The sequence below is a fragment of the Manis pentadactyla genome, chromosome 2 (assembly GCF_030020395.1).
Source record: "Manis pentadactyla isolate mManPen7 chromosome 2, mManPen7.hap1, whole genome shotgun sequence".
In the NCBI taxonomy this organism is placed as follows: Eukaryota; Metazoa; Chordata; class Mammalia; order Pholidota; family Manidae; genus Manis; species Manis pentadactyla.
In genome coordinates this window covers 48,729,093-48,755,566 of record NC_080020.1, presented here as the reverse complement: position 1 = coordinate 48,755,566, position 26,474 = coordinate 48,729,093, and the positions used below count along the sequence as shown (strand labels likewise).

The 26,474-nt window shown below is 41.6% G+C and overlaps 1 protein-coding gene across 1 annotated transcript in view; it reads right to left on the bottom strand.

The window, feature by feature from the left end:
• Nucleotides 1-14,416, bottom strand: part of FAF2 (Fas associated factor family member 2) — a 60,528-nt gene extending 46,112 nt beyond the window's left edge. Inside the window, exon 1 of the mRNA XM_036884755.2 lies at nucleotides 14,268-14,416. Coding sequence (XP_036740650.2) covers nucleotides 14,268-14,330 — 63 coding nt within the window. The 5' untranslated portion in view covers nucleotides 14,331-14,416. The remainder of the gene's footprint in view (nucleotides 1-14,267) is intronic.
• Between the last annotated feature and the right edge of the window lie 12,058 nt (nucleotides 14,417-26,474).

Below are 26,474 nucleotides of genomic sequence, written 5' to 3'. Positions count from 1 at the left end.
CACCTGTGTATTGCTGGTGGCAATTCAAAACAGTAAAACCACTGTATAAAAGAGAATATGGCTCCTCAAAAAATTAAAAATAATAAAAACATATTATATAGCAATTCCACTTCTGTATATACCCAAAATAACTGTAAGCAGAGTCTGAAAGAGATACTTGTGCACCCATGTTCATAGTATCATTATTCACTGTAGGTAAACATGACAAGCCTAAGTGTCCTTGACAAATGAGCAAAACATGGTATATGCACACTATGTAATATTATTCAGCCTTCAAAAGGAAGGAAATTCTGCAATATGCTACAACATGCAAAAACTCTGAGGACACTCTGCTAAGGGAAAAATGCCAGTCACAAAAAAGATTAATACTGTATGAGTCCACTTACACAAAATATTTATAGTAGTCAAAAATCATAGAGACAGACGGTAGAATGATGGTTGCCATTGACTAAGAGAGAGGAAAATGGTTTACTGTTTAACGGGTAGTTCCTGCTTATCCACTGTTTCACTTTCTGCAGTTCTCAATTACCCAGTCAACTGCAATCTGGAAGAAGATGACCCTCCTGAAGTATTGTCAGAAGGTCAAAAGTAGCCAAGTGCTACATTACAATGCTTACATTATTCACTTCAATTCATCATGTAGGCATTTTATCATCTCACATCATCACAAGAAGGGCCAATACAGTACAATATTTAGAAAGACCACATTCACATAACTTTTATTAGAGTACATTGCTACAACTATTATGTTGTTAATCTCTTACTGTGCTTATTTATAAATAAAAGAAATCACAGCTATACATGTATAGAAAAACAACATACTGGGTATATATATATAGTGTGTGCGTGTGTATACACACACACACACACACACACACACACATACACATAGGGTTCAGTACTATCCATGGTTTCAGTCATCCACTGGGGGCCTTGGAATGCATTCCCCACAAATAAGGGGGACTGGTGTATAGTTTCAGTTTTACAAGAAGAGTTATGCAAATGGATGGTGGTAATGGCTGCACAATATTGTGAATGTATTTATTACCACTAAACTGTACTCTTAAAAATGGTTAAGATGCTAAGTTTTATGTGCATTTTGCCACATTTTAAAAATTAGGGCATAAAGACATCTATAAACTGTGAGATGAGCCTGAACTTGCCTAAAATGTTCTGAAGTATTACAATCAGATTATTTTCTGGGAATTAAATAAATTACCTTTCATTAAAGTCTTATCCCAGTATCTATTCTATCATTTAACACACTTAATTTCATTGAAAAACAAACAGAAACCACTCTGGCCTTATTTGATCTTTCCTAATGTGACTTTACCACTCAGAACCAAGCAGAAAATTTGCTTAGGAAGATACGAAGATATTACTGTTTTCTTCCTTATGAGAAACACCGTAACACACCAAACTTTACAAGTCTTCCAAAAGTCATCTGAGAATCTGGCCTTCTCTGTTCCCTCCCCACCCTCTGGGCCAACAAAATCTACCACTATTTCAAAATAACTTGAAAAACACATTTCCAAACCTTGACATGCATAATGTGTGTGTGTACCTGGAAGCGTAACCTAATGTCAAATCACAAAATGTTAATAATTTATCACAATTTCAATCTCAAAAAGTGACATGCTTAAATGCTCTGGGATTTAGATTAAACTACTAAGCATCTACGAGCCAAACACTGTGTATGTGCTTTCTTATCATACAAAAGGAAAAGAATGGAATTCAACAAACAGTGCCAGGAAAACTCAATATCCCCAAGCAAAAGAATCAAATCAGTCCCCTACCTCACATCCATTAACTAAACATGGATCAGACCTTGTATGTAAGACTAAAACCACACAACTCTTAAAGGAAAACATGTATAAATCTTTGTAACCCTGGATTAAGCCTGGTTTCTTAGATTTCACACCAAAAGCACAAGCAATATAAAGCAAATAAATTAGACTTCATCAAAATTTAAGACTTCAAGACATCATTAAGAAAGTGAAAAGTCAACCCACAGAATGGGAAAACATTTTTGCACATAATGTATCTGATAAAGGACTTGTATCCAGAATACATAAAGAATTCTTAGGACTCAACAATAAAAAACAATCCAATTTAAAAATGGGAAAGGTATTTGAATAGGTATTTCTCCAAAGATATACAAATGACTAATAAGCATATGAAAAGGTGCTCAAAATCATTTCAATCATTAGGAAAATACAAATCAAAACGAGATACCACTTCACACTTACCAGGATGGCTACAAGAATGGAGGATTAACAAATGTTAGTGAGGATGTGGAGAAATTGGAACCGTCACACCAGTGGTAGGGAAAATAATGTAACTGCTTTGAAAAAACAGTCTGGCGATTTCTCAAAAAGTTAAACAGAATTACCGTATAACCCAGCAATTCTACTCCTAGGAGAATGAAAACATGCCCACACAAAATTCATGAACATTAATCATAATAGCTGAATAGTGCTAACAATCCAAATGGCCATCAACTGACGAATGGATAAACAATATGTGGTTTATCCATACAAGAGAATATTATTCAGCCATAAAAAAAGAATGAAGTCCTGATCTATGATATAAGTTACAGCACAGATGAACCTTGACAACATAATGCTAAGAGGAAGAAGCAAGATACAATAGGCTATTTACTGTATGACTCCATTTATATGAAATGCCCAAAATAGGCAAATCCATAGAAATAGAATACAGATTAGTGGTTGCCAGGGTTTAGAAAGAATAGAGTGTAGGAAGTAACTGCTAGTGCGCATGGATTTCTTTTTGGGGTGATAAAAATGTTCTAGAAGTAAAGAGTGGTAATGGCTGTACAACTCTGTAAGTATACTAAAAGCCACTGAATTGTATACTTTCAAAGAGTTAATTTATGCTATGTGAATTTTATCAATAAAATTACCCCTTCAGAAGATTGGAGACTGACGAAAATTAGGCTTGGGGTGGATTAATGATTGTGCATTGAGTATTGACCCCCCTATACAGAAATTTATTGTGGTTAACAACTATTTGATCAATAAATATGAGAGATGCCCTCACAAAAAAAAAAATATATATATATATATAAACAGACTTCCAATTGCAAAATAAATAAGTAACCGGGATGTAATGTATAGCATAAGGAATATAGTCAAAATATTGTAACAACTTGGTATGGTGATAGCTGGTACCTAGAATTATCATGTATATAAATGTTGAATCACTGTGTTGTACACCTGAAACTAATGTAATGCAATACTGTTGTCAACTACCCTTCAATAAAATAAAAAATAAAAATAAAAATAAAAAATTACCCCCAAAAAAGACCATAGGAGACTAAACCAGAAAACTATTAGTAATGAGCAGAAAATGTGTTAAGAAACTGGATAGGAGATAAATATACAAAAAAATCAAGGTAAATGTACAAAATTCAACATTATCTTTTAGTGATCACTTAGGAATAAAGAAATATTCCTTTCATAAGGGTGACCAAAAATACAAAATCCTAGGAATAAGCTTAATAAGGAATGCAAAAACTCTAAGAGGACAAAAGTCACAAAAAATATTTTAAAGGGCATGTGACAACCGATTCAAGACATATGTATGTACCTGAATTCAATCAGTCCTAAATACATGTATTTTATGCAATTCCAATAATTCCACTACTGTGCAAATGATTTTTAAAGGTATATGAAGAACTTATGAGACTTATATTACCAATAATATTTTTTAAAAAAAGTAATAGAGTCCTGTCCCATCAGATATTAACACTTTATATAAACCTATTGTTACTAGTTCAGTAATGGTACCAGCAGGCATATTAGTGAAACAGAACACAGTATGATGAAGAGGAATATTCAGATCAGTGGAGAAAGGGAACGATTATTCAGCTAACCTATAGTCTCTACTGGAAAAAAGTAGTTAGGTTCTTACCTCATATATGCAAAAAATAAGATTCTACAAGGGTTAAAGATCTGATTTTAAGAAGAAAACTATAAAATATTTCAAAGAAAACAAAGGAGAACATTGTAGAACCTCATTAAGTGGAAGTCATTCTTAGACAAACAGAAAATCCAAAAGCCAGAAAGAAAAAAATGCCAATTTGGTAACAATTTTAGACAAATGTAAATGAAAAGATAACAAGATCAAAGATAAATGATGTCATGAAAGAAAATGTTTGCTATACATGACCAATATCCCTTTTTATACAAAGAATTCCTGTAAAATGGTAAGAAAGTACCAGATAATCTAACAAAATGAACAAAGGATAGACAGGCAATTTACACAGGGACCATGAATGGCCCAAAGCAATTCATCTGTAATCAGGGGTACAATGGTATTCAATCTTAAAATCAGCACTTTTATTTTGCAACCAAATTGGCCAGAAAGCAAACCTCATACACACACCAGGGGACATGTATGTTATATCTTAAAAAACATAGGCTGATAAATCAATCCCTCACTCTTAACGTCCCTATTCTTTCTTATTTGAAATAGCTTAAAGCAAGTGTTTGTTTTGGCCATTCACGCTCAATTGGCTGCAAAACAAAACCAAAAACCACTACCATGAGAAATGCATATTAAAATGAGAACTTTTTAAATTAATCAAATCAACAAAAATGGAAAAAGATACCATCCAATCGTGGCAAGGATGTAGAGAAACAGGTCTTCTCACATCTTCTTGGTGGAAGTGTGAAGTGCCAAAACTCTTGGCAAAGTAGTCTAGCAGTAGCCATTAACGTGCACAAAGGTCCATTTATTTTGACCCAGCAACACATTTTTACAATGCTGTTCAACAGAAATAAAAGCCCTGCTATATATGGGCAACATCCCTTTATATCCTAACTTCTCTGAGCATTTCCTTCACCCTCATGCTCTAACTGAAACTTGGCTTTCCCAGAAGCTTTCTCTCACCCATTTTCTCTCATATCTGTGGGTATGGAAGTGAGAACTGTCATCCTTGTTCATCCCACTTGTAGGGATTCTTCTTCCTTTCTCCTTAAAAAGTCCACCTTCATGAACAAAATAGCAGCAGACTCACAGACTCCAGAAGGGACCAGTGATTACCAAAGGGAAAGGATTAGGGAGGGTGGGACAGACCCTAGGGAGAAAGGGAGGAGATAAAGGGGCATTATTATTAGCACACATAATGTAGTGGGGCATGGGGAAGACAGTAGAAAACAGAAGACAAGTAGTGACTCTACAGCATCTTATTACGCTGAGGGACAGTGACTGCAATGGGGTTGGGGGGACTTGACAATATGGGTGAATGTAGTAACTATATGTGAAACCTTCATAAGATTGTATATTAATGATACCTTAAGAAAAGAGACAGGGACCATGGGTATGGTCAGAGTAGGGTGAGGGCTTCCAGAAAAAGCAAGGCAGGATATTTACAGTCAAAGCAATGTAACAATGTAAAGTCCCTATTGAAACTCTGTGTTCAGCATTATGCAAAGTCAAGGTCACACTAATTCTCTAGGGTAAAGATACCAGACTAGGAATATAGACATCTAAAGGTCAAAAAGCCAGGAGCAACTTGGCCTGGAATGTTTGAGAGTTCCGCAAGGGTATCTCAGCATAACCCGTGACTTCGCTGTAAACAGCCCTAGCAAACAGACAACGACCCAGCCCACCCTGAGGGCAGGGCAGGTGGTACAAGTCCACACCCTAAGCCCTCAATTCCCAAAAATCCTCAACTGTCTATAAAATCCCTAGACAACACACCACCCTGGGCTCTCTTGTCCCCTCCTGGTGTGAGCCAGGAGCTCTGTCTGTCCTCTCACTGTATCTCTCAATAAAAGCCTCTGCCCTGGCTCTCCTACCTTGACTGCTTGCTAAATTCATTCTTTGACTCCACAAACAAGAACCCCGGCATCACACCTTCATGTAGAGGAAATTAAGACAATTACCATGAGTGATGGTGTCCAGGATTAGAATCTCACTTTTGGATGCCCCTTGCTATGTTCTCTTTCTTAAAACTACCACTGTTGGCCCTATTCATTTACTTGTAGTTGAAAACAAATCAACACTTAGGGCCAGAGAGACAGTGCTAGGTAGCAGGAAAGAGAAAAAAATCCAGAAGTCTGGATTCCAGTCTAAGCTCATTACTACTGACCTTGGGTAAACTACCTAGTGACCCTACATATTACCAATACCAGAAACCTACACCATTTGTTTACTGGGAGGAATTGATCTAATGGATCTAGAACACTTTGGATAAAGAAAATGCTCATTAAATGTTTAAATGATATCAAAAACAAAAATACCATCGTATCTCAAAACTTCATCAGTCTACACCATTCACCCTCCCTTCTTTGCTGTGGTCATTTGTTCACTTCAAACTACTGCCTTTCACTCTAAAATTTTAGTGCCTGGCTTCCTGTCATTTGCTCCAACTCTGCTCATGTCCTAGAGATCTTATTATTTGCACAACTGTTCTAATATTTTGGTCTCACAATTCCTTATCTGCCATTCCCCAGAAGTGGTCAAAATAGAGACCTCACCATTATGACTGACCGCAAACCCCTCCACTTCCCACCATGTCTTTCTACCTTTTCAGCTTCCTCCTTCTAATGCTCTAAATTCTTCAAACCTGGCTGGACCTACAATTCACTGATCCTACTACATTTTCACTGTACCTCAGGACCTCTCATGTCCTTCTTTCCCATCTTACTCATCGTAAATTTTATAGTCAAACATTATAATCAATCTCTTGCACACATCTTCAACTCCTTTGCCCTGCTATCCTATTCATATTCCCTTGGCTAAACCACAATTTTTTTAAAACTCCAAATGTCTGCTTACACTGCACTTGCATCATTACAGCTGAAGGAGGCTGACTGGTCTTACTTTAAATAAATTTATAATCATTAGCCTCACGTGGACCTGTAATATTGCCTGGCTTTCATACTAGTGACTCCATTCACTCCCATTCTCCTAGACCATAACTTCTCTCTCCTCAAACTTCCAACACCTTCTCCACCCTCATTCTTAGTTCATGATCTTGTTCCCTAACTCACAGAGAAAATAATCAGAAGCTCCACCCAATACATCAACCTACCTACCTGCACCTGTGCAATACATTTATCTTTTGTCTATAAATTTATACACAAATTTATCCATGCTCCAATTTCTCTTCATCTTGTGTAGCCAATCCTACCCCCTTTCACTTACTCAAGGATATCTCAATAGCAAGTCTCCTTTCTCTGCATCAAATTTTGTGTCTCTAATACATGTTCCTCATTTGCATACAAACATGCTGATATCTATTGCAAATTAAAAGAAAAAATAAATCCCTCTTTCCCACTATAGCTTCTGCTCAATCTCGTTCTCTTTAGAGCAAAACCTGCGGAAAAATCTCCAATTTCTCATGCCATTCTCTCTTGCATTCACACCAATCAAGCCTTCATCTACCCAATGTTCCAACAAAACTTCTAGTCAGGATTACCAATGACCCACAAAATGTAGATACAAAGATCTGTCAAATTACTTCCCTTGAATTCTATGACAATATACTGGTCCTCCTATCTCACTTAACACTAGTCTCCTTTGCTAGGCCCTCAATACACCCTCAAAATGCTAAAGACTGAAGTGCCCCAGGGCTTAGCCCTCTGCCCTTTTCTTTTGTATTGCTCTCTAGATCTTGAACAGCTTCGAGGCTTAAATATTATCAATACACAGATGATTTCCAAATTTGTATTGCCAGCTCAAATCATTCAATATATCTAGATATCTTTACTTGGATGTCTAACAGAAACCTCAAATTTTATATGACCAAAACTGAGCTCCTGATCTCAACCCCACACTGAAATATGCTCTTCCCACTGCCTTATCTCACTTAATGATTCTTCCACCCTTCCAGTTACTTAGGTCAGAAATCTTGGAGACATCCTTAACTTCTCTCTTTTTCTCTCACTTTACATACAATCCCTTAGGAAATTCTCACTCACCACCTTCAGAACATCCACAATCCAACTCCTCTTCAAGAATACTTCCTCCTTCATCCTGGTCCCAGCAGTCCTAGATTCCACTGCAAACATCTCCTAATTGGTCTCCCTACTCTGCCCTTATCTTCCTTCAGGCTATCCTCAAGAAAATAGCCTAAAAAATGGTAAATCCTGTCACTACTCAAAATCCTCCCATGCCTACCCACCTCACCTCAGAGTTAAAGCCAAAATTCCTAACCATAGCCAAAATGGCCTTCAAAGAACTGGCCCTACCTTCAACTCTCACTGTATCTCCTACTTTCTTTCTCCCTCTTGCAGTTCTAGCCACACTGGCCTCCTCAGCATTCCTGGACAAGGTCCCACAGCCCATGCCTTTGGGCTCTTGCATGGTTCATTCCCTCCATCCGGAATCCTCTTAGCTATCCACATGATTTGTTTCATACTTCCTTCAGGTTTTCACACAAATGACACTTTTTTAGTGAGGCTGTTCCTTGATTATCTTATTTAAAATTAAACACCCTCTATTTATTTTTTAAATTTTCTACTTTTCTCCACAGCACTCATCACCATCTAAGATACTATATATTTCACTTACTTTGACACTTCTCTGACTCCTTCTGCTTGAATGAGAGCTCCACAAGGGTAGGAATTTTATCTAATATACTGCTGTTTCCTGTGCCTAGATTATAACACACAGTAAGTGCTGAATAAATCAAAGGTGACCGAGAATGGGATAAGTGTATATATACAAGGAGAGTCATTGCAGCAATTATTTGTATGAATCCGAAAAATGAAAACTTGATTGTCTATCCATGTTTCAAAAACTACAAATATTATAATGTTTAGCATCTAAGTGCTTAATGATGCGCTTAATATTTGCCAGTCCTTTAGATATATTAACATTTAATTACTGAAACAACCCCACTAGGGAGATAGAATTATTACTGCACAGATGAAGAAACCAAGATTAAGTAATTTACCCAATGTCAGAAAGTAACTGGAGAAGCTAGGATTCAAATCTGTTTCACTCCGGAGACAGAAAAGAGAGCTGGTCTTAATGGCCACTTACTGTGCTATGCTGACTTCATAGTATATGATCCTATCTCTGTAAGACTGACAGTAGAAACTTTTTAATCAATGAGAATGGGATCCGCAACTAGTCAATTAATTTAAAAGGCCTCATAGTGAGGAATAAAAACATTCCACACATTAAATAATTCATTTAAACATAAAGCACACACATTCATGCAGCAATCTTTTAATGAAAGCCTAACCTTTTCTTCAGGAAATGGGCCCACCGGACTTCTTTCTAGCATAAATCCTCTCTGTAAGACACTGATTGGATTTCTGCAAGTTAAGTGCAACCTCCAACACTCACCAAGCAATAAGTGCACAATCCTGTATCTCAATGATTTTTTCCCAAGTTATCTTTACACCCATCTTGCCCACATAAAACTGATCAGCAATTTTTCAGCAACTTAACCCTACAAAGCCTTTCCAAAGCATTTAATTTAGTTTTCAGATAAGCAAAAACTTTTTACATTGCTATTTTATCAGATTATGTATATATTTATATGACAAATATAACCAGTACACATTGGTTTGGGAGCAAATACTGACTAGTCAAGAGTACAACTCAACTGGTGAGAGCAATAGTACTTGGGCATATCAGAGCAGATCTTAGGAAATGGAGGGCCTCTGTCCTACCTAGTCAGCTAAGTGAAGATTAGGTGACAGAGCTTATGCATTTATGTATCTGAATATGCAGAAGAAAATGGTATACGAAGATACCTTTCAGGGGTTAAGGATTAGGGGAGAAAGATGAGATTAAACTGCCTTTTCATACAATTTTATGCTACTGATGTGCAATAAGCATGTATTACTTGGTAGATTTTTAAAGTTTTTTTAAAATGCTGTGAATTAGGTTACAGTTATTCCTCTTTTATAGATGAGTTAAGATTCAAAGTGAGAACTTGCCCAAGGTGACAAAACTCACCAGAAACAAAGCTGAAAAGCTAATTCAGATTTGTCACGAGTTTTGTTTAATCCTTTTTAATTTTTTTATTTAAGTATCATTGATATGCAATCTTACATTGGTTTCAAGTATACAACACAGTAGTTCAACAGTTACCCATATTATTAAATTCTCACCCCACTAGTGTAGTTACTGTCTGTCAACATAGGAAGACGTTACAGAATTATTGGCTATATTCTCCATGCTGTACCTACCATCCCCATGACCAACTCATACTATGATTGAGAATTTTTGTGCTCCTTTACCTGCTCCCCCTCCCCACCCACTGACCCTAAACCCTCCCCCTTGGTAGCCATCAGTTACTTTTCAGTGTCTGTCAGTCTACTGCTATTTGTTCATTGTTTTGTTTTGCTTTTAGATTCCACATATAAGTGAAATCATATGGTATTTGTCTACTCCACCTGTCTTATTTCACTGAGCATAATACCCTCTAGGTCCATCCATGTTGTCACAAATGGCAGGGTTTTTCTGTGGCTGAATAATATTCTATGGTGTATATGTACCACATCTTTTTTATCCATTCATCTATTGATGGACAGTTAGGTTGCTTCCATAACTTGATTTGCCTTGAGTTTTAAAGCTCATGTTTTCTCTACAATAACAAATTCCCTGGCAAAAAAATCCAGGGATTTTTTAAAATTCTTTTTTTAATGCATGAACAAAGAGCATCGTGTATTTTCTTCCCTTTAGGTAATGAAGAGTCACATGAAGCCAAAGGGGAGATTTTAAAAGTGAGTTGTAAGCTTGATTCTACAGCACAGAGTTCATGCTTAATTTCATATAATTTAAGAGAACAAGGGTCAGACCCTAATATCCATTTAAAAGGAAAGAAATTTCTTACTCCCGTATGAGCAGACAAGGATCACTTCCTCCACAGGCTGTGCATAGCTCTTTTAGTTCCTTCTCTGTCCATGTCATTTTCTCCAGGTGTTCAAACAGAACCTAGAGGCAGTAAACCAAGGCACTAGAGTGTCCGCTATATTTGGAAATTTAGGAAACTGGACTGTAATAAAAGTAGCCTCCCCTTTATTTGCATTAGCTGTTCTCAAAACCTATTATTTCCCATTTGAAACAACTGCATTAGTTATTTATACTCAACTGATTCCAAAATAAACAGGAGAAAAGGATAACTAGAAAAATCTTTGAAGACAGATCAAAAGGACTGAGAAGCCTGATAAATATACCCTAGGGAATTCCAATTAAATCACATCACCAAAAGAGTAAAACAGGGAAAAACCTAAGATTTCTGAAGTATTTTACTTTGCTAATTTCAATATATCAAATGAAGCCCCATATTGAGACCTACCTCCTAGCAGTGTCACCCTGTTCTGTTCTTACCCATGGACATTCCAAGCACAATCTCCATACAGTGTTAGTGAAGTAAACCTGAAACTTAGTGTTACGTCACTCCCCAGTTGAAAAATCCTTTGATGGCTCTCCATCCCTACAGATTAAAACTTTAAACCACTGTTTATGCACAGCTCTGAAAGACCTCCAAAATCTGGCTCTAATTTCTTTCCAGTCTTATTTTTCACCACTAATTCTCTAAATCAATCACAACAAACACACTCGACACTATTCCATCTCCATACCTTGCTAGAGCTGTTTCATCAGCTTTGAACATTCTCCGGCCCACCACCTGTTGAGCTTCTATTCCTAATTCAAAGTAGCAAAGTATAGTAGGAAGAGTCCAGCCCTTGAAATCCAGATTCAGACCCACTAGATTTTTAATTTGAATTCCATCTCTATTACTTAATAGCTTAATAAACTTGAGCAAATACTTAATGGATGTGTTTCATCACCTAGGATCAGGCATACCACCTATGGCACCTTACAAAGCTAATGTGAGGATTAAGCATGTTTATAATCTATCAAGCACCATGCCTAAGGCACAGTACTTAAATGGTAACTTCTAAGCAATCTTTTTCTCCCCCTCTCACCTCATCAATACTCCTGTCCTTCCTTAAATCTCCACAGCACTTTTCTTATACCACATTATACCAGAAACACTAATATACTGCAGGATACTCATTCATCATGTATCTGGCTTCTCCAAAAGGTTACAGACAAGACGGTTATGGGTATGGATTTCTATATCTTTGCCACTTACCACCTGAACAAGTTATTTGACCTCACAGAACCTTTTTCTTCATTAAATAATGAATGGGGTTTAACACCTTACAGTGTTACTGAGTTTTAAAATAATTAATGTACATCAAATACCTGGTAAAATGCTTGACACCTAGGAAGTTTCAGAGAATGTTAAATGGCAATCTAAATGATGAACCTGAACCAGCAAATGCTTAAAAACAACATAAATGTAAAATGCATTTGCCTTATTAAATCCAATTTCCTGAAGCAGTCGTAATACAACTTGTACCTGCTACTCATCTCTTACTGATACAGATGTTCAATTAAGGCAAAAACAGAGGTATCTATACACTTTACCTCAGAAATACTACCATTATTTGTGTTCTTCCAGTACCAGACTAAGTACATCATGACTCACACATCACCTCATTATGCTTAACATGGAGGCATACCCCTCAAGAGTTATAACTCAGAATACTACCATTATTTGTGTTCTTCCAGTACCAGACTAAGTACATCATGACTCACACATCACCTCATTATGCTTAACATGGAGGCATACCCCTCAAGAGTTATAAGGGGCAAAATGGCCTGCCAAAATAAACGAAGTTGTGAAATTAGTGGTCTACCAGGAAGGGGAAGCTGGTTGTCTGTTTATTAATTCTGATTCTAATCTGCTATGTCATCAATTTCTCTACTCAAACTCCAATCAAATGTCAACTGCTAATAAGATAGTTATTTTTCCATTTACACACTTCCAACTCACTGCTCAATTTAAGAGAAAAACCCACTTCAAAATTAATTACAGTGAAATTTAACAAAGGAAATTACAGAAAAGTGAGAACTTGCTGGAAGAAAAGGCCTAATATCACAGCACTTGCATTCCATTCTCAACTGTACGCTGATACTTTCACAGATTGTGTATCACACAAATCAAGAGCTCAGGAAAAGTTCTGTAAAGATGGATCTGACTTTAAATCTGGTACTACTAATTACTGTGTGACCTAAGTATGCTACCTCTTAAGTGTCATATCCCTCACCTATAAAATGTGGACTGCTAATAGTGTGAATTTCATAGGGTGGTTGTATTAAATACGGTAATGTATGCTAAGTGATTATTTAGCAAATATGTAGCTACAACATCACAAATACTCAATATATGGTACTCGATCTAGGAGTGCCTAAGTCAAGCACAAAACAAAGGTTTTTGGTAAATACTGCTGAAGCAATGAATATTTAGCACATTTTGTATTTAGGAAATAAGTGTATTAACTTTAATCCTATCCTTAGTTAATGATTGATAGCAGCAATACTGTTTTGAAACGTTTTACAGTTTGCAAAGTCCTTCAGACATCTATAAATTCATTTGATCTCCCTAACACCCTTACAGGGTACATTTTAAAAATGTGTATTTCAGAACTAAGGAAACTGGTATCTACTAGGGTAACAAAGAGCCAAGGTTACCCACCCTAGCGGTCCCCTCCAACCAGATTCTCCAGCGCAGAGGTAAGTGCTTTAGTGCCAAAAGTTCCCACCAAAAAGAGGCAGATTCCTGCAAGTTATCACGCTCCTCAAGCATAGTCAAGCACGTGTGTCTAGAAATAAGCCCAGGGTAAACCCCGTCAGTAGGCACTGATGACATTCCAAGTGTTGCACTGTTTCCTTACGTGGTGTCCTCCCACACCTTTAGGGCAGGAGCCGAGCCTGCACCCTCCCCCACCAGGGCGTCCAACACGGGACCTGGCATCCAAGAAGCCATCAGTAAATGTTTATGAGAATAACATGGATGCTGGTAGGAGGTTTTCCGGAGGCCCGACAAGGCCAATTCAGCAATGGGAATTAGGCATCTCGGAAGATCCTGAGTCGTCAGGCAGAGAGGGTCCAATGGGCAACCGGGTTGGAAAGGATGGTTGAGGACAGGAGCCACGAAGGAAAAGCAGGAAGTTGACCCGCTGAGGGGAGAAGGGAAAGAGGGCAGAGGGAAGGTGGGTCTGGCCGCAGCTCTGGCTGGAAGGCCGGGGACCGACAGAGGCTCGGGGGCCGGGAGCAGCAGAGCAGTTAGCGTCTGGGGGGAGGGGGCCGCCGCTGGTCTGAGAAGACTCTCGGGCCCAATCTGAAGAGGGTTCTGGGGCCTCTAGGGGCCTGCTCCTCAGCCTGCAGCGGCATCTGCTGCACCGAGTACTCGCTGCTACCTGAAACTGCAGCAACTTCTCTGTCTGCTCCTGGGTTAGATCCCGCTCCTCAGGCGCCGCCATTTTGCCGCCGCCTCTACGCTTCTGACCCGTCCGCACCGTCACCCGCCGGAACTGATCTCAACAGCAAACACGTCCGGTCCGAACGGCTGGCGGCGCGCAACTGCGTCTGCGCTTGCTTGCCCAGCCTGGGGCTTGCTGGTGTTGACAGTTACCGCCGCCAGAGGGCGCCACTCTCAGGCCGAGTCCGAATATTTACGGAAATTGCCGAGAGCTGTCAGTCCCTTACGATTTAGGTTAGAAACCTGACTCCTGATAGATCGCGAAGAGCCGAAAGCCCCCCAGGGTGCCTTGAGAAGCCAGGAAATAACAGAATGCAATTCGGCAGATTTCGCCTGCTCCCTAACCATTTCCCTATAATCTACAATTCTCCTGAATATTTCTTATTGTAGTTGTCCTAAAATAGCGGCCGTTTGATATTTGAGTCCTGCCCTAACATTTCCAAAAGCTCTTGATCATCTCTCGGGAGGTCCCGAAAGTCCCTGAATACTGGTGGGACCTTTCCTACGCTGCCTTCTAGCCGCAAGCTGTGAAAGTCTTTAGGCCACGTGAAATCACGGCTTCGAAGTCGCTTGTTTGGATTATTTGGACTCGACTACTTGGGTCTTGGACCATTAAGAGCGCTACCAGCTTTCGGCAGAGCGTTCTGTCCACTCTGGTTGCTACTCGACTCCTGCCTGCCTCCGACCTTTTTGCGTCTCTCGGCCCACTGACTTATCACCCCTGTGACAAACAGAAGGAAGTTCCTGGACTGGGATCAGGGTACTGGGGTTCAGGTTCTAGTGCCCACCTGGCAAAGTGCTGGACATCCTTGGGCAAACCACCTCTCCTCTGGGCTCCATTTTGCCATTTGTGGGGTGAGGTTCCCCCAAAGCCCCTGATATACAACCTCAGCTCTTTCTCCTTGAAGACAGTCCCTCACCCTTTCCACTGCCCTATCCTTAACCCCTCAATGTCTGCCTTCATCTGCACTTTCTTTGCCCCTTCTAATCTGCCAGCTTTCTTTAGATCACCCTTTTCCAATTCCATTTCTTTTCTCATGCCATCTGCCTTCTCTGTCCACCCTCCAGAAGGCCTTGGGAAGGCAAAGCAGTCTGGGTCTGGTGTGTTCTTTTCCTCAGACTCCCAAGACTAATTTGTTCCTATCGAGGCGCCCTGCTTCCTTGTCTGTGCAATTCCACTCTTGCCCACTTCACAGGGTCGATCAGGTGAGACAGGACAGGAGGTGCTTTGAAAGCTGAAGTTCTGTGAGGAGTACAGCAAGGGATGCAAGGACTTAGTTTTGGCTACTTCTTCTTTCTGGCCTGTGTCAGGTCTTACCAGGTGTCTTGCCAATGGGTTTCAGCCCCCAGCAAGTTCACTATGGATTCAATGAGACTGAGGAATGACAATGGAACATTCTTGGGGTGAAAGGGTTTATTACCTGGTTTGTTTTCATGGTGATAGGTCGAGCACTAGAATTACGTCTGCATCCAACAGTCTGTGAATCTGTAATCCTTTTTCGTTTCTGCCTCAGCCCAGAGCACTGGGCAGAGCCCTTTACATAGTGACTCAGTCAATAATAGCTTATTGCCTATGGGTGTGGAAGCAGTAGCCTAGCAGCAAGCCAGTTACATCATCAAGTAGTTGAGGTTCAGGTGAGGATCCTGGTCATAGGAACCTTCACTTTATCCACACAGGTTTGCACAAACTTCATAACAATGCCCTGGAATTTTCCTTAGACTGTAAAGGCAAAATTGGAAGCAAACAGCTGTGACTTCACATCAACTCAAAGCTCAAAGGAGGCACAGTACTATTCAGCATCTCCAATAATTTGGGATCCAGACAAACCAGATGAGGGATTGCAAAATCAGATGCCCTCTGGAGTTGTTGCATAATTCTGATTTAAGATACATTCTTTCAACAGACATATTTATGGTTATATTAAATACCACTGAATGTTTTGCACTTCCTCAAAGAAATTTACACCTTCTTGGCTTACTTTCCTGTTTTCTTCTTTGAATAAAGACATGGTTACAAGAAATATTAACTTTTTTTCTTTTAACTCTACAAATGAGAATTTGCCTCGGCCCAGAGGATACAATATGACAAACTGGAGAGTCTATTCCTGACCAAACATGGTTTCTGCTTTTATGGTGTAGCTGATGGCCTCCAACTAAGACCATTTTTAAAGAGGACCTACAGATTTGGATCTGCATATGAAATCTCCCCATTTTAAAATGGTAATAACTGATTTGGTTTTTAAGAAAATTACAGTCAGTCAGCCATAATTGCAAGCCATATTTCAGTCTATGAGCTGCCGGTCTGTCCCTCTGACACAGGCAGAATCCTCATAACCTCAATTAGCCTTGGAGAAACCTAAGATTTTTTGATAAGTTCAAGAAAGAGTGTGGAAAGTGTCATCAATAAATGGCTTTTAAAAAAATTTTGGTATCATTAATCTACAATTACAGAAAGAACATTATGTTTACTAGGTTCCCCCCTTCACCAAGTCCCCCCCACATACCCCTTCACAGTCACTGTCCATCTGCCTAATAAGATGCTGTAAAATCACTACTTGTCTTCTCTGGGTTGCACAGCCCTCCCCATGCCCCCCATGCACTATACATGCTAATCGTAATGCCCTCTTTCTTTTTCCCCACCCTTATCCCTCCCTTCCCACCCATCCTCCCCAGTCCCTTTCCCTTTGGTAACTATTAGTCCATTCTTGGGTTCTATGATTTTGCTGCTGTTTTGTTCCTTCAGTTTTCCTTTGTTCTTATACTCCACATATGAGTGAAATCATTTGGTACTTGTTTTTCTCTGCCTGGCTTATTTCACTGAGCATAATACCCTCTAGCTCCATCCATGTTGTTGCAAATGGTAAGATCTGTTTTTTTATTATGGCTGACTAATATTCCATTGTGTATATGTACCACATCTTCTTTATCCATTCATCTACTGATGGACATTTAGGTTGCTTCCATATCTTGGCTATTGTAAACAGCGCAGCGATAAACATAGGGGTGCATCTGTCTTTTTCAAACTGGAGTGCTGCATTCTTAGGGTAAATTCCTAGAAGTCGAATTCCTGGGTCAAATGGTATTTGTATTTTGAGCATTCTGAGGAACCTCCATACTGCTTTCCACAATGGTTGAACTAATTTACATTCCCACCAGCAGGGTAGGAGGGTTCCCTTTTGTCCACACCCTCGCCAACATTTGTTGTTGTTTGTCTTTTGGATGGTGGCCATCCTTACTGGTGTGAGGTGATATCTCATTGTGGTTTTAATTTGCATTTCTCTGATGATTAGCGATGTGGAGCATCTTTTCATGTGCCTGTTGGCCATCTGGATTTCTTCTTTAGAGAACTGTCTATTCAGCTCCTCTGCCCATTTTTTAACTGGATTATTTGCTTTTTGTTTGTTAATAAATGGCTTTTATTAAGAACAATTTTTTCCTCTCAACTTTATTTTGCCCTTAGTAGTGCTACCCAATCAAAATATAATGTGAGTCACATGTATAATTTTAAATACTCTAGTCCCACATTTAACACAGGTGAAATTAATTTTGGTAACATTTGATTTAACCCAATATATCCAGAATGTTTTTTTTTGGTACTAACTTGCAAAATCGGGTGTATATTTTACACTTACCCCACATCTCTATTTGGAGTAGCCACATTTCAAATACCCAATTGCCACACATGGTTAGTGACTACTATACTGGACAGTGCAGTTCTAGAATACTCTAAAGATCTTTTTTACAGATTTATTAATTCATCTACAGATTTTAGAAATTTATTCAACAAATATTTACTGAGTGCTTATTCTGAACCAGGTTCTGGACCAGATGCTGCAAAGATGAACAGGACTGTGGATAAAGTAAAAGTTCCTATAGCCAAGAATCTCACCTGGCCCTGGTTAGCTAGCTCACTACACATGTGTGGGCAAAACAACCCTATATAAAGACCTCTGCCCAGTGCTCTGGGCAACACAGTACTACTGCTGCAAGGCTGCAGGAGAGCAGAGACAAGACTGGAGTGGTGGCAGTGCCGAGCACAGAGACTGAGACGGCTGTTGGGGTAGAGGGGGCCAGAGGCAGAGACCAGCTTGCTGCATGCAGACTCGCTCTGGAGTGGACAGGATTCTAGTGATTGACCTGTGTCTTGCCAATGGGTTTCAGCCCTGGGCAAGTTCGCTGTGGATTCAATGTGACCAAAGAAATTGACAGCAAAACGTTCTTTGGGGTGAAAGAGTTTATTACCCGGCTTGTTCTCCCCACGGTAGGTTGAGCACTAGCGTCTCTGCCTCCACCCAGAGCCCTGGGCCGAGCTCTCTATATAGAGCAATAATAGTTTATTACCTAAAGGTGTGGAAGCAGTAGCCTAGCAACAGGCCAGTTATATCATCAGGTGGTTTAAGTTCAGTGAGGATCCTGGCCATAGGAACCCCAACTTCCCCACACTCCATCCCTCCAGGATTCTTGCCTTACAATCTACACGCTTTCAATCTTCCACAATGGTCCCTGTGTGAGAAAGCTGGAGCACTGTAACCAGATTCCACAGCAGAAACAGGATAACAACAACTTAGAGATAATAAAAATTCAGATACAGCAAGATTTTGATACAGTAACAAAAATTATAATAATCCTCAAGCCAGAGCAAGTTCCCAATCCACAAAGACTTCAGGTGATAAGACACATGTTTTAATGACACCAACATAGGCAAATCTTGTCCATCAGGTAGGATGCATGCAGGAGAGTGGTCCTGTGATAGGACTGTAGCAGGAAAGGGGTCCCTTCCAGGTCTAGTATATCATACTTTTACTCCTTTCCCCATGCGGGTTACTGAAGGGTATATATAGTGCTACTGGAGGTGCATGCACTGGCCATAATGATGAAACAAAACTCCCCGGTAAGATGTTCCTACCTTCTGGTCATTCAGGATATACTACTGTGACCTTTGGCAACCACTCCTCTGTTATTCCAGGAATACACAGGAGGCCAGCTTCCAGGCCTTGTCCCCAGGGTGCCAGGAGAGCCAGCCTTCGTTGGTCCATGTGTCAAAAGGTCAAAGGCCATGTCCACTCAATGGAGTCTCCGGGTTTCAGTGCAGTTGGTGCTGGCAGCAAGATGTTATTCTGGTGGCCGAACCTCAGCTTCAGCGATTCTTCCTTGGTTTGTACTTATAGTTGTATATAGGGGAGGCAGCCATATGTGTTAACATGTCTATGGGGCTCAGGGCTCCCTTTCAGGGTCTTTCGTTTAAATGCCGCAGCACGGTCCATAAGTGGACTGACCTTCCCCACAGACTTTTGATATCTGACTTTAGTCCGGATTTTAACAAGCCATTGTGCCTCTCTGTCATGCCTGCTGTGGAATGATTATATGGCACATGAAACTTCCATTTGATTCCCAGCTGTCACACCCATTCCTGCAGTGTATGTACAGTAAAATGGGTGCTCTGATCTCTCTCAAATACCTGTGGTCAGCCATAGGCAGCAAAGAGATGCTCCAGGCCTCTTTTGGTCATCTGCTGGTCTTCACAAAGGGTAGGAAAAGCAACCAGAAGTCCAGTAGCTGTGTCCACACAAGTCATCACATACCGATGTCCTTCTGACACAGGTAGAGGCCCAATTTAGTCTATCTGCCACCTGACGAGGGGTATAGGTCCCTTAGCTATTGTCCCATGTTGCTGTGGAACTCTGTGTAAGTCCCTTTTGGAGCACATAACACACTCCTGCTGGGCTCTACTAACTTCTACAAAGGTCAAAGGCAAGCCCCACCGACAGGCTATGGCCCACATTGTCTTTTGCCCCACATGCAACAAACGCTGATGCAACCATTGGGCTACATCAGAGTCAGGCTTTCCTTCTAACCAATGTATCTGGGCCAATTTATAGGCTTCGTCATTTCCTGGGGATGCCAGTGGCAAATGACCTGTCACATGGTATACTGTAATTATTTTAGTCTGACCACAGGCCCATTAAGTCTTGCCACAATTCTTGCTCCCAAAGGGGTCATTGACCAACCAGCCAGTTGGCATGGTACCAGGTTGGTAGCCACAGGGTCAAGCCCTGATAGACAGCCCAGCTGTCAGTGCAGACAACTACAGGGGAGGGCTCCTGGCTGATCACAAGCCACACAGCCCGCAACTCAGCCCATTGGCTGCTCTTCCCCTCACCATCTTCCATCCACATTGTCTCAGTCTTAGGATAGAAAGCTATGGCCCTCCATTTTGGGGGCTGCCCACAGTTGGAGCCATTTGTATACCATGCATCTTCGGGTATAGAGGCTCTTCCCTCCCAATAGGGACTCTCTGCTACTAATGGTTCAAAAGCAAGTTCTTCCTGCTTTTCACTAGCATATGTCACCAGCCCCAATAAGCATTGGAGTTCTTCACTCAAGGGGCTGCTAGAGAGGGCACTATGCTGCTGTAGTAAGCACACCACTTAGCTAGTGTGGGTGTTTGTGCCACACCACTCCTTGGCTTTTGGGTCCAGTCTCGTACCCACCCCAAGATGGGATAGGTGGTTATTACTTGGTACTTTTATCGGGGCCATTCCAGTGATAAGTTCTGTAGCCAGCAAGGTGTAATAGATGGCAGCCACTTGTTTTCTGTCAAAGTTTATTGTACCTCTGCCCCTTTCCAGAGTTGTGACCAGAATCCAACAGGTTGGCGAGTTCCTTCAAGCCACTGCCAGAGACCCCAGCCATAACTGTCTGCAGTCATGTGAACGTCCAGCTCCCAGGGCCTTGATGGGTCTATCACACTCGAGGCATGTATGGCCTTGACTGCCCATTTTGCTGTAGTAAAGGCAGATGCATATTTCTTATCCCAGTCCCACCTGACGCCCTTTCATACCAACCAGTATAAAGGCTTCAGAATTTGTGCCAAGTGTGAGATAAACACTCTCCAGTGGCCTAGAAGACCCAGAAACTCCTGTAGCAATGCTACAGTTGTAGGGGTAGGAAAGGCCTGGACTTAATCTATAACTGCTTCTGGTATAACTTTGGTCTTACCTGACCAGACGATCTCCAAGAATTTGACAGACAAACCAGGTCCCTGAACCTTGGTACTGTTCAAAGCCCATCCTTTCTCCTGTAGATGTTGCAGCAGTCTAGGTGCTGCACCTTCTAGTTCTGAAAGAGAATTGCACATGAGCATGACATCATCAATATAATGGTACAGCTGCACCACTGGCAGTTTCTCCCATGTAGCCAAGTCCTGGGCTACAAGTCCATGACAGACGGTGGGGCTGTGGAGGTAACCCTGTGGAAGGACAGTGAAAGTCCATTGCTGTCCTCCCCACGTGAAGGCAAACTGATCCTGACTTTCCTGCTCAATGTCAATGGAAAAGAAGGCAACAGCATGATCTACCACATAATGATATGTTCCTAGTTCATGGCTGAGGGTATTCATCAAGCCTGCAATAGAGGGGACAGCAGCATGCAAAGGGCCTATGACTTCATTCAATTCTTTGTAATCCACAGTCATACATCAGGAGCCATCTGGCTTTCTCACTGGCCATACTGGGGAACTGAAAGGACTATGGGTGGGCTTTATAATACCCACCTTTTCCAGCTCCTGGAGAGTTTCTCCAATCTCTTTATGCCCTCCAGGCAGTTTGTATTGTTTGCTACTAGTCACCCACTGAGGCACAGGCAAAGCTATGGGCGGGTGCCTAGCATGTCCCCTCAGAACTGCCTTCACCACACATACTCTCAGTCTGAACTCACCTGCAGTGGTCTGCAGCCATAGACCCTGCAGGATATCAATCCCCAAAATATACTCAGGGATAGGAGATATATACACAGTATACTCTTATGGGGGTAGATGCCCTATTCCCAAAGGGATTTTGGCTTTTTTCACTCTGATAGCCTTACCCCATCTATGATAGTAGGGGTCCTGGGGAACCACTCAGGGTTACCATGAATCAGTGAATATTCAGCCCCTGTGTCCACCAGAGCCAGGACACATTGTATGTTCACTGGGGACCAATGGATAGCTATTTACTATTTCAACATGTGGCCCTGGTTCCCCCCTGGTCCCTCAGGGCACATACCTTGACTTTCCCCTCAGTCAAACCACGTTCCCCAATCACCTTCCTGTGTGGACTCAAGTGAGGTTGGCTCACTCTCCAGCAGGAAGTCTTGCAAACACACAGGAGAGACTCGTGGCTCTGTCTCTGACCTCTGCCTCTTTGGTCTTAATGGCTGGAACTGCTGCTCTGGTTTCAGTTGTTGCCATAGCTCCAGTAAGATCCTATTTGACTTCCCATCTAATTTTCTTCCATCTGCTCCTGCCCATATTAAATCAACCCACATCTGGTCCTCAAAACCTTCATGAGGCCCTGTAAATTCTTCTTGTGAGTAACATGTCTTATTTCTTTCCGGGTTCTCGTTGCTTCTGCCTCTCCTAAGTCTTCTACTGTACGTGTCACCTCGCTTATGGGCTGCCCTAAGTGAGGGGAAAGAATGGCCACTAGAGACCCAAAGAGGGTAGGAGCCATTTGAAATACAGTATTTCTCATCCCAGTAGTGAAAATCTCTTCATCTGGACTATAATCCTCTGGACTATAGATGGCATTTCTTATGCCTAGCTCTTGTAGCACCTGTTGGAGCTCAGCATACGTCTGACATCTAACAGGAGAGGATGGTAGATCACCAGGATTGGGCCACACAGCACAAAGTGCAGCCATAAGCCAATCGAGGAGGGAGTGACTCCCTGGGGTCTGATGTGCATTTTGTAATTGCTGCCTCAAGGCAGGCTGCAGTGTCAGGGAAGCCAGCTTTCCCATCTCTGATCCCGACAGAACAATTCCATCCACCCCTAAGTCCCACAGACGCAGGAGCCAAGCTGATATTGACTCCAAGGGCTTCTGCCTAAACCAGGAGCCCAAATCCACCAGCTCAGCCTGAGTATAGGGGCAGACCATAGAGTGCTCCATGACCTGGGGAGGGGGCTGCTCCTCTCCTTGGGGAACTTTCAGCTGCTGGGTCTTTATTTTCTTTACAACCACTGGGTGTGCTTTCAATACAGGAGGGGCCAGTGCCTCCGGCACCACCCCTTCATCCTTCCCCAGCTCCTCCATTTCTGGGGCTGATGGCACCTTTCTCTCCCCTCCCCTGAGTGCCTCTCTGCTACCACCTTTACCTTTTCTACTGTGCCTCACAATGCTAGCTCAGTCTCAGAAGCTCTCTTACCTTCACCTTAATGCTTCGCAGCTGACGTTCTCATGCCGCTTCTGCCTGTGCTTCCCTTGAGAGTGCGTCTTTTTCCTTGATGGCCTCTTCCTCCTTCAGAACACCTGGCAGTGCTGCTGTCTTCATTCTTTAAGGAGTTGTTTACTTCTTCAATGACGCTTTGCTGCCGGTGTTCTCGTGCTGCCTCCTCTTGCATCAATGTCATTTCCTTCTTCAGGGAATCCACAGAAGTTTGCAGCTCATGTTCTCATGCCACCATTTCCTGGGTCACTTCTGTAGACCTTTTTAAGACTGTGAGAAGCAGCCAACCCACAGTCCCTGCTGCCTCACAGGCACTCTGTTTCTCAAAAGATCTACTTACTATACCAAGGGCCACCCCTACAGCCTCAGGTGTCACCTCCACTTGCCTCCAGTCCTGGGATGGGGCCCAGTCCTCTAGGAGGCAAGCCACCTCAGACCACCAATGAATCCTACCAGCTATGCCAATTGTCCTGCCAGTGGGTTTCAGCCCCACGCAAGTTCACTATGGATTCAATGTAACCAAAGAAATTCACAACAAAACATTCTTTGGGGTGAAAGGGTTTATTACCCGGCTTGTTCTCCCAGCGGGAGGTTGAGCACTAACATCTCTGCCTCCGCCCAGAGCACTAAGCCGAGCTCTCTATATAGCGCAATAATAGCTTATTGCCTAAAGGTGTGGAAGCAGTAGCCTAGCAACAGGCCAGTTACATCATCAGGTGGTTAAGTTCAGTGAGGATCCTGGCTGTAGGAACCCCAACTTCCCCACACCTGCCACTGTGGAAATAAAGTTGGGTATAAACCCTTTCACCCCAAGAATGTTCCATTGTCATTTCTTTGGTCTCATTGAATCCATAGTGAACTTGTCTGGGGCTGAAACCCATTGGCAAGACAAGGACACAACTGCTGCCCTCTAAGAACACACAGTTTAATAGAAAGTAAAATGAATTTCATCACTCTTTGGAAGGATTTGTGGGCATGTATTTGTGTGTGTTTATGGGTATGGGGAAAATGGAAGTTCCTATGCCCAGGATCCTCACCTGACTGTAAATTACTTGATGATGTAATTGGCCTACTGCTAAACTAATGCTTCCACACCCTAGGGAATGAGCTATTATTGACTGAGTCACTATTAAAAAGCTTTTCCCAGTGTTCTGGGCAGAGGCAGAGACTGAGGTGAATTACAGACCAGCGGACTGCTGGATGCAGACATGATTCTAGTGCTCAACCTACCACTGCGAGAATAAAGCAGGGTATAAACCCTTTTACCCCAAGAATGTTCCGTTGTCATTTCTCAACCTCATTGAATCCATAGTGAAATTGCCCAGGGCTGAAACCCTCAGGCAAGACAATTAGCATCAGTTTTTGCCTTCCAGTTTTATAACTTTTGGGATTCGTTATAGACTGAGAGCTATCGTAGAGAATCTAATGAATATTTGTTTCTCTAATCCTAGTCATAAGGTTTTGTTGACACCTTACCATTCTGCTCCTGATAAAGGATGAATTCTGTCCTACTGAGTATGGAAATCCTAAAACAAGCCTCTAATTTCTGAACAGCTGGAACATGAGATATTTTCTATCAGTTGGGGACACAATATCTTGATTGCTGAGTAAAGCAAACCACTGAGATGTTGGCAACAGTTTTTGGTTTTTTGGCCCCCTGCCCCATCAGATTATTGAGAAAGGTAATACCTGCACCCAACAGTATGTAATAGATCCTCAGGCTTCTGCCAGGAGTTTTTAGATTGAGGAAACAAATTCAATTTGGAGAGAAAGTTTTGCCTTACATAAGTCCCAAATTACATCTCATACCATTCAGGAAGACCTGAGCACAAACTGATTGCCACCATTAATTGACTGTGTGACTTTGGCAAGTTAACATCTCTAAATCTTAGTTTTCTCATCTTTCAGCTATAAACAGACTAATAGTCTGTACCTCACAATGTAATGGCAAGGATTAAATCAAAGAGAACTTGTAAAATTGATGGTCAAATCATAGCCACTTTACAGACTAGGTGAGATGGAATGAAAGAACAGATTAAAAAAAAAGTTTTGTCATTGCTAAAGCCCTTTGCAGAAGTTAGATTTTGCTATAGATTGAATCAACATGTGTTTGTTACTGTCTTACAGTTACTTGGTTTTGGGTGTGACTTAGTCTCAGGAATCTCTTAGTCTAGCAGAAAGTCAACTGCAGTACCAGGTGGAAAGTGACAGACCCAAAGGCATGTAGTTGGTAATGGGCTATATTGGTAACAGAGGCCCTCTTTGCTCCCCACCTCAGCCCTCACCTGGATCACTGCAGTTACCCACTAACTGGTCTCCTTGACCTTATTACTCCTCTCTAATTTGGTCTCATCATAGTTGCCGGGAGTGATAGGACTGATCCTATCATTCCCAGACTCAAAACCCTCTTTTGGCTTTCCATTATCCTTAGAATAGAATCCAAGCTCCTTACTTTCACCTTCAAGGCTCTATGTGCTCAGGTCCCTACTGTTTCTCTGACCTCATTACTGGAAACTCATTACTCACCTCCACTTCACTTTCCTCATTCATGCCTCAGGGACTTTGTATTTGCAGTACCCTCTGCCTGGAACACACTTTCCTTGAGTTCTCACATGGCTGGGCCCTTGAACATTCAGATCCGAGCACACGTGTACTACATCCTCAGAGAAGACCCAAACATGTTATGTTTTCTTCAAAGCACATATCACCAGATGATATCATCTTGTTTACTTGTTTATTGTTTATCTCCCAGCTCTGCATTCCATGAGGGTAACAGAGGCCAAGTTAGCTTGGGCCATTACTAAGTCCCCAGTGTTGAAGACTGCACTGGGAACAGAGGAAAAGGTCTATACGTATTTGACCCAGGCTAGATCCTTAGAGCAAGGGCCTTATGAACATGGGTGGACTTATGGGAATAAAGCCATGGGAACCAAATAGGGAA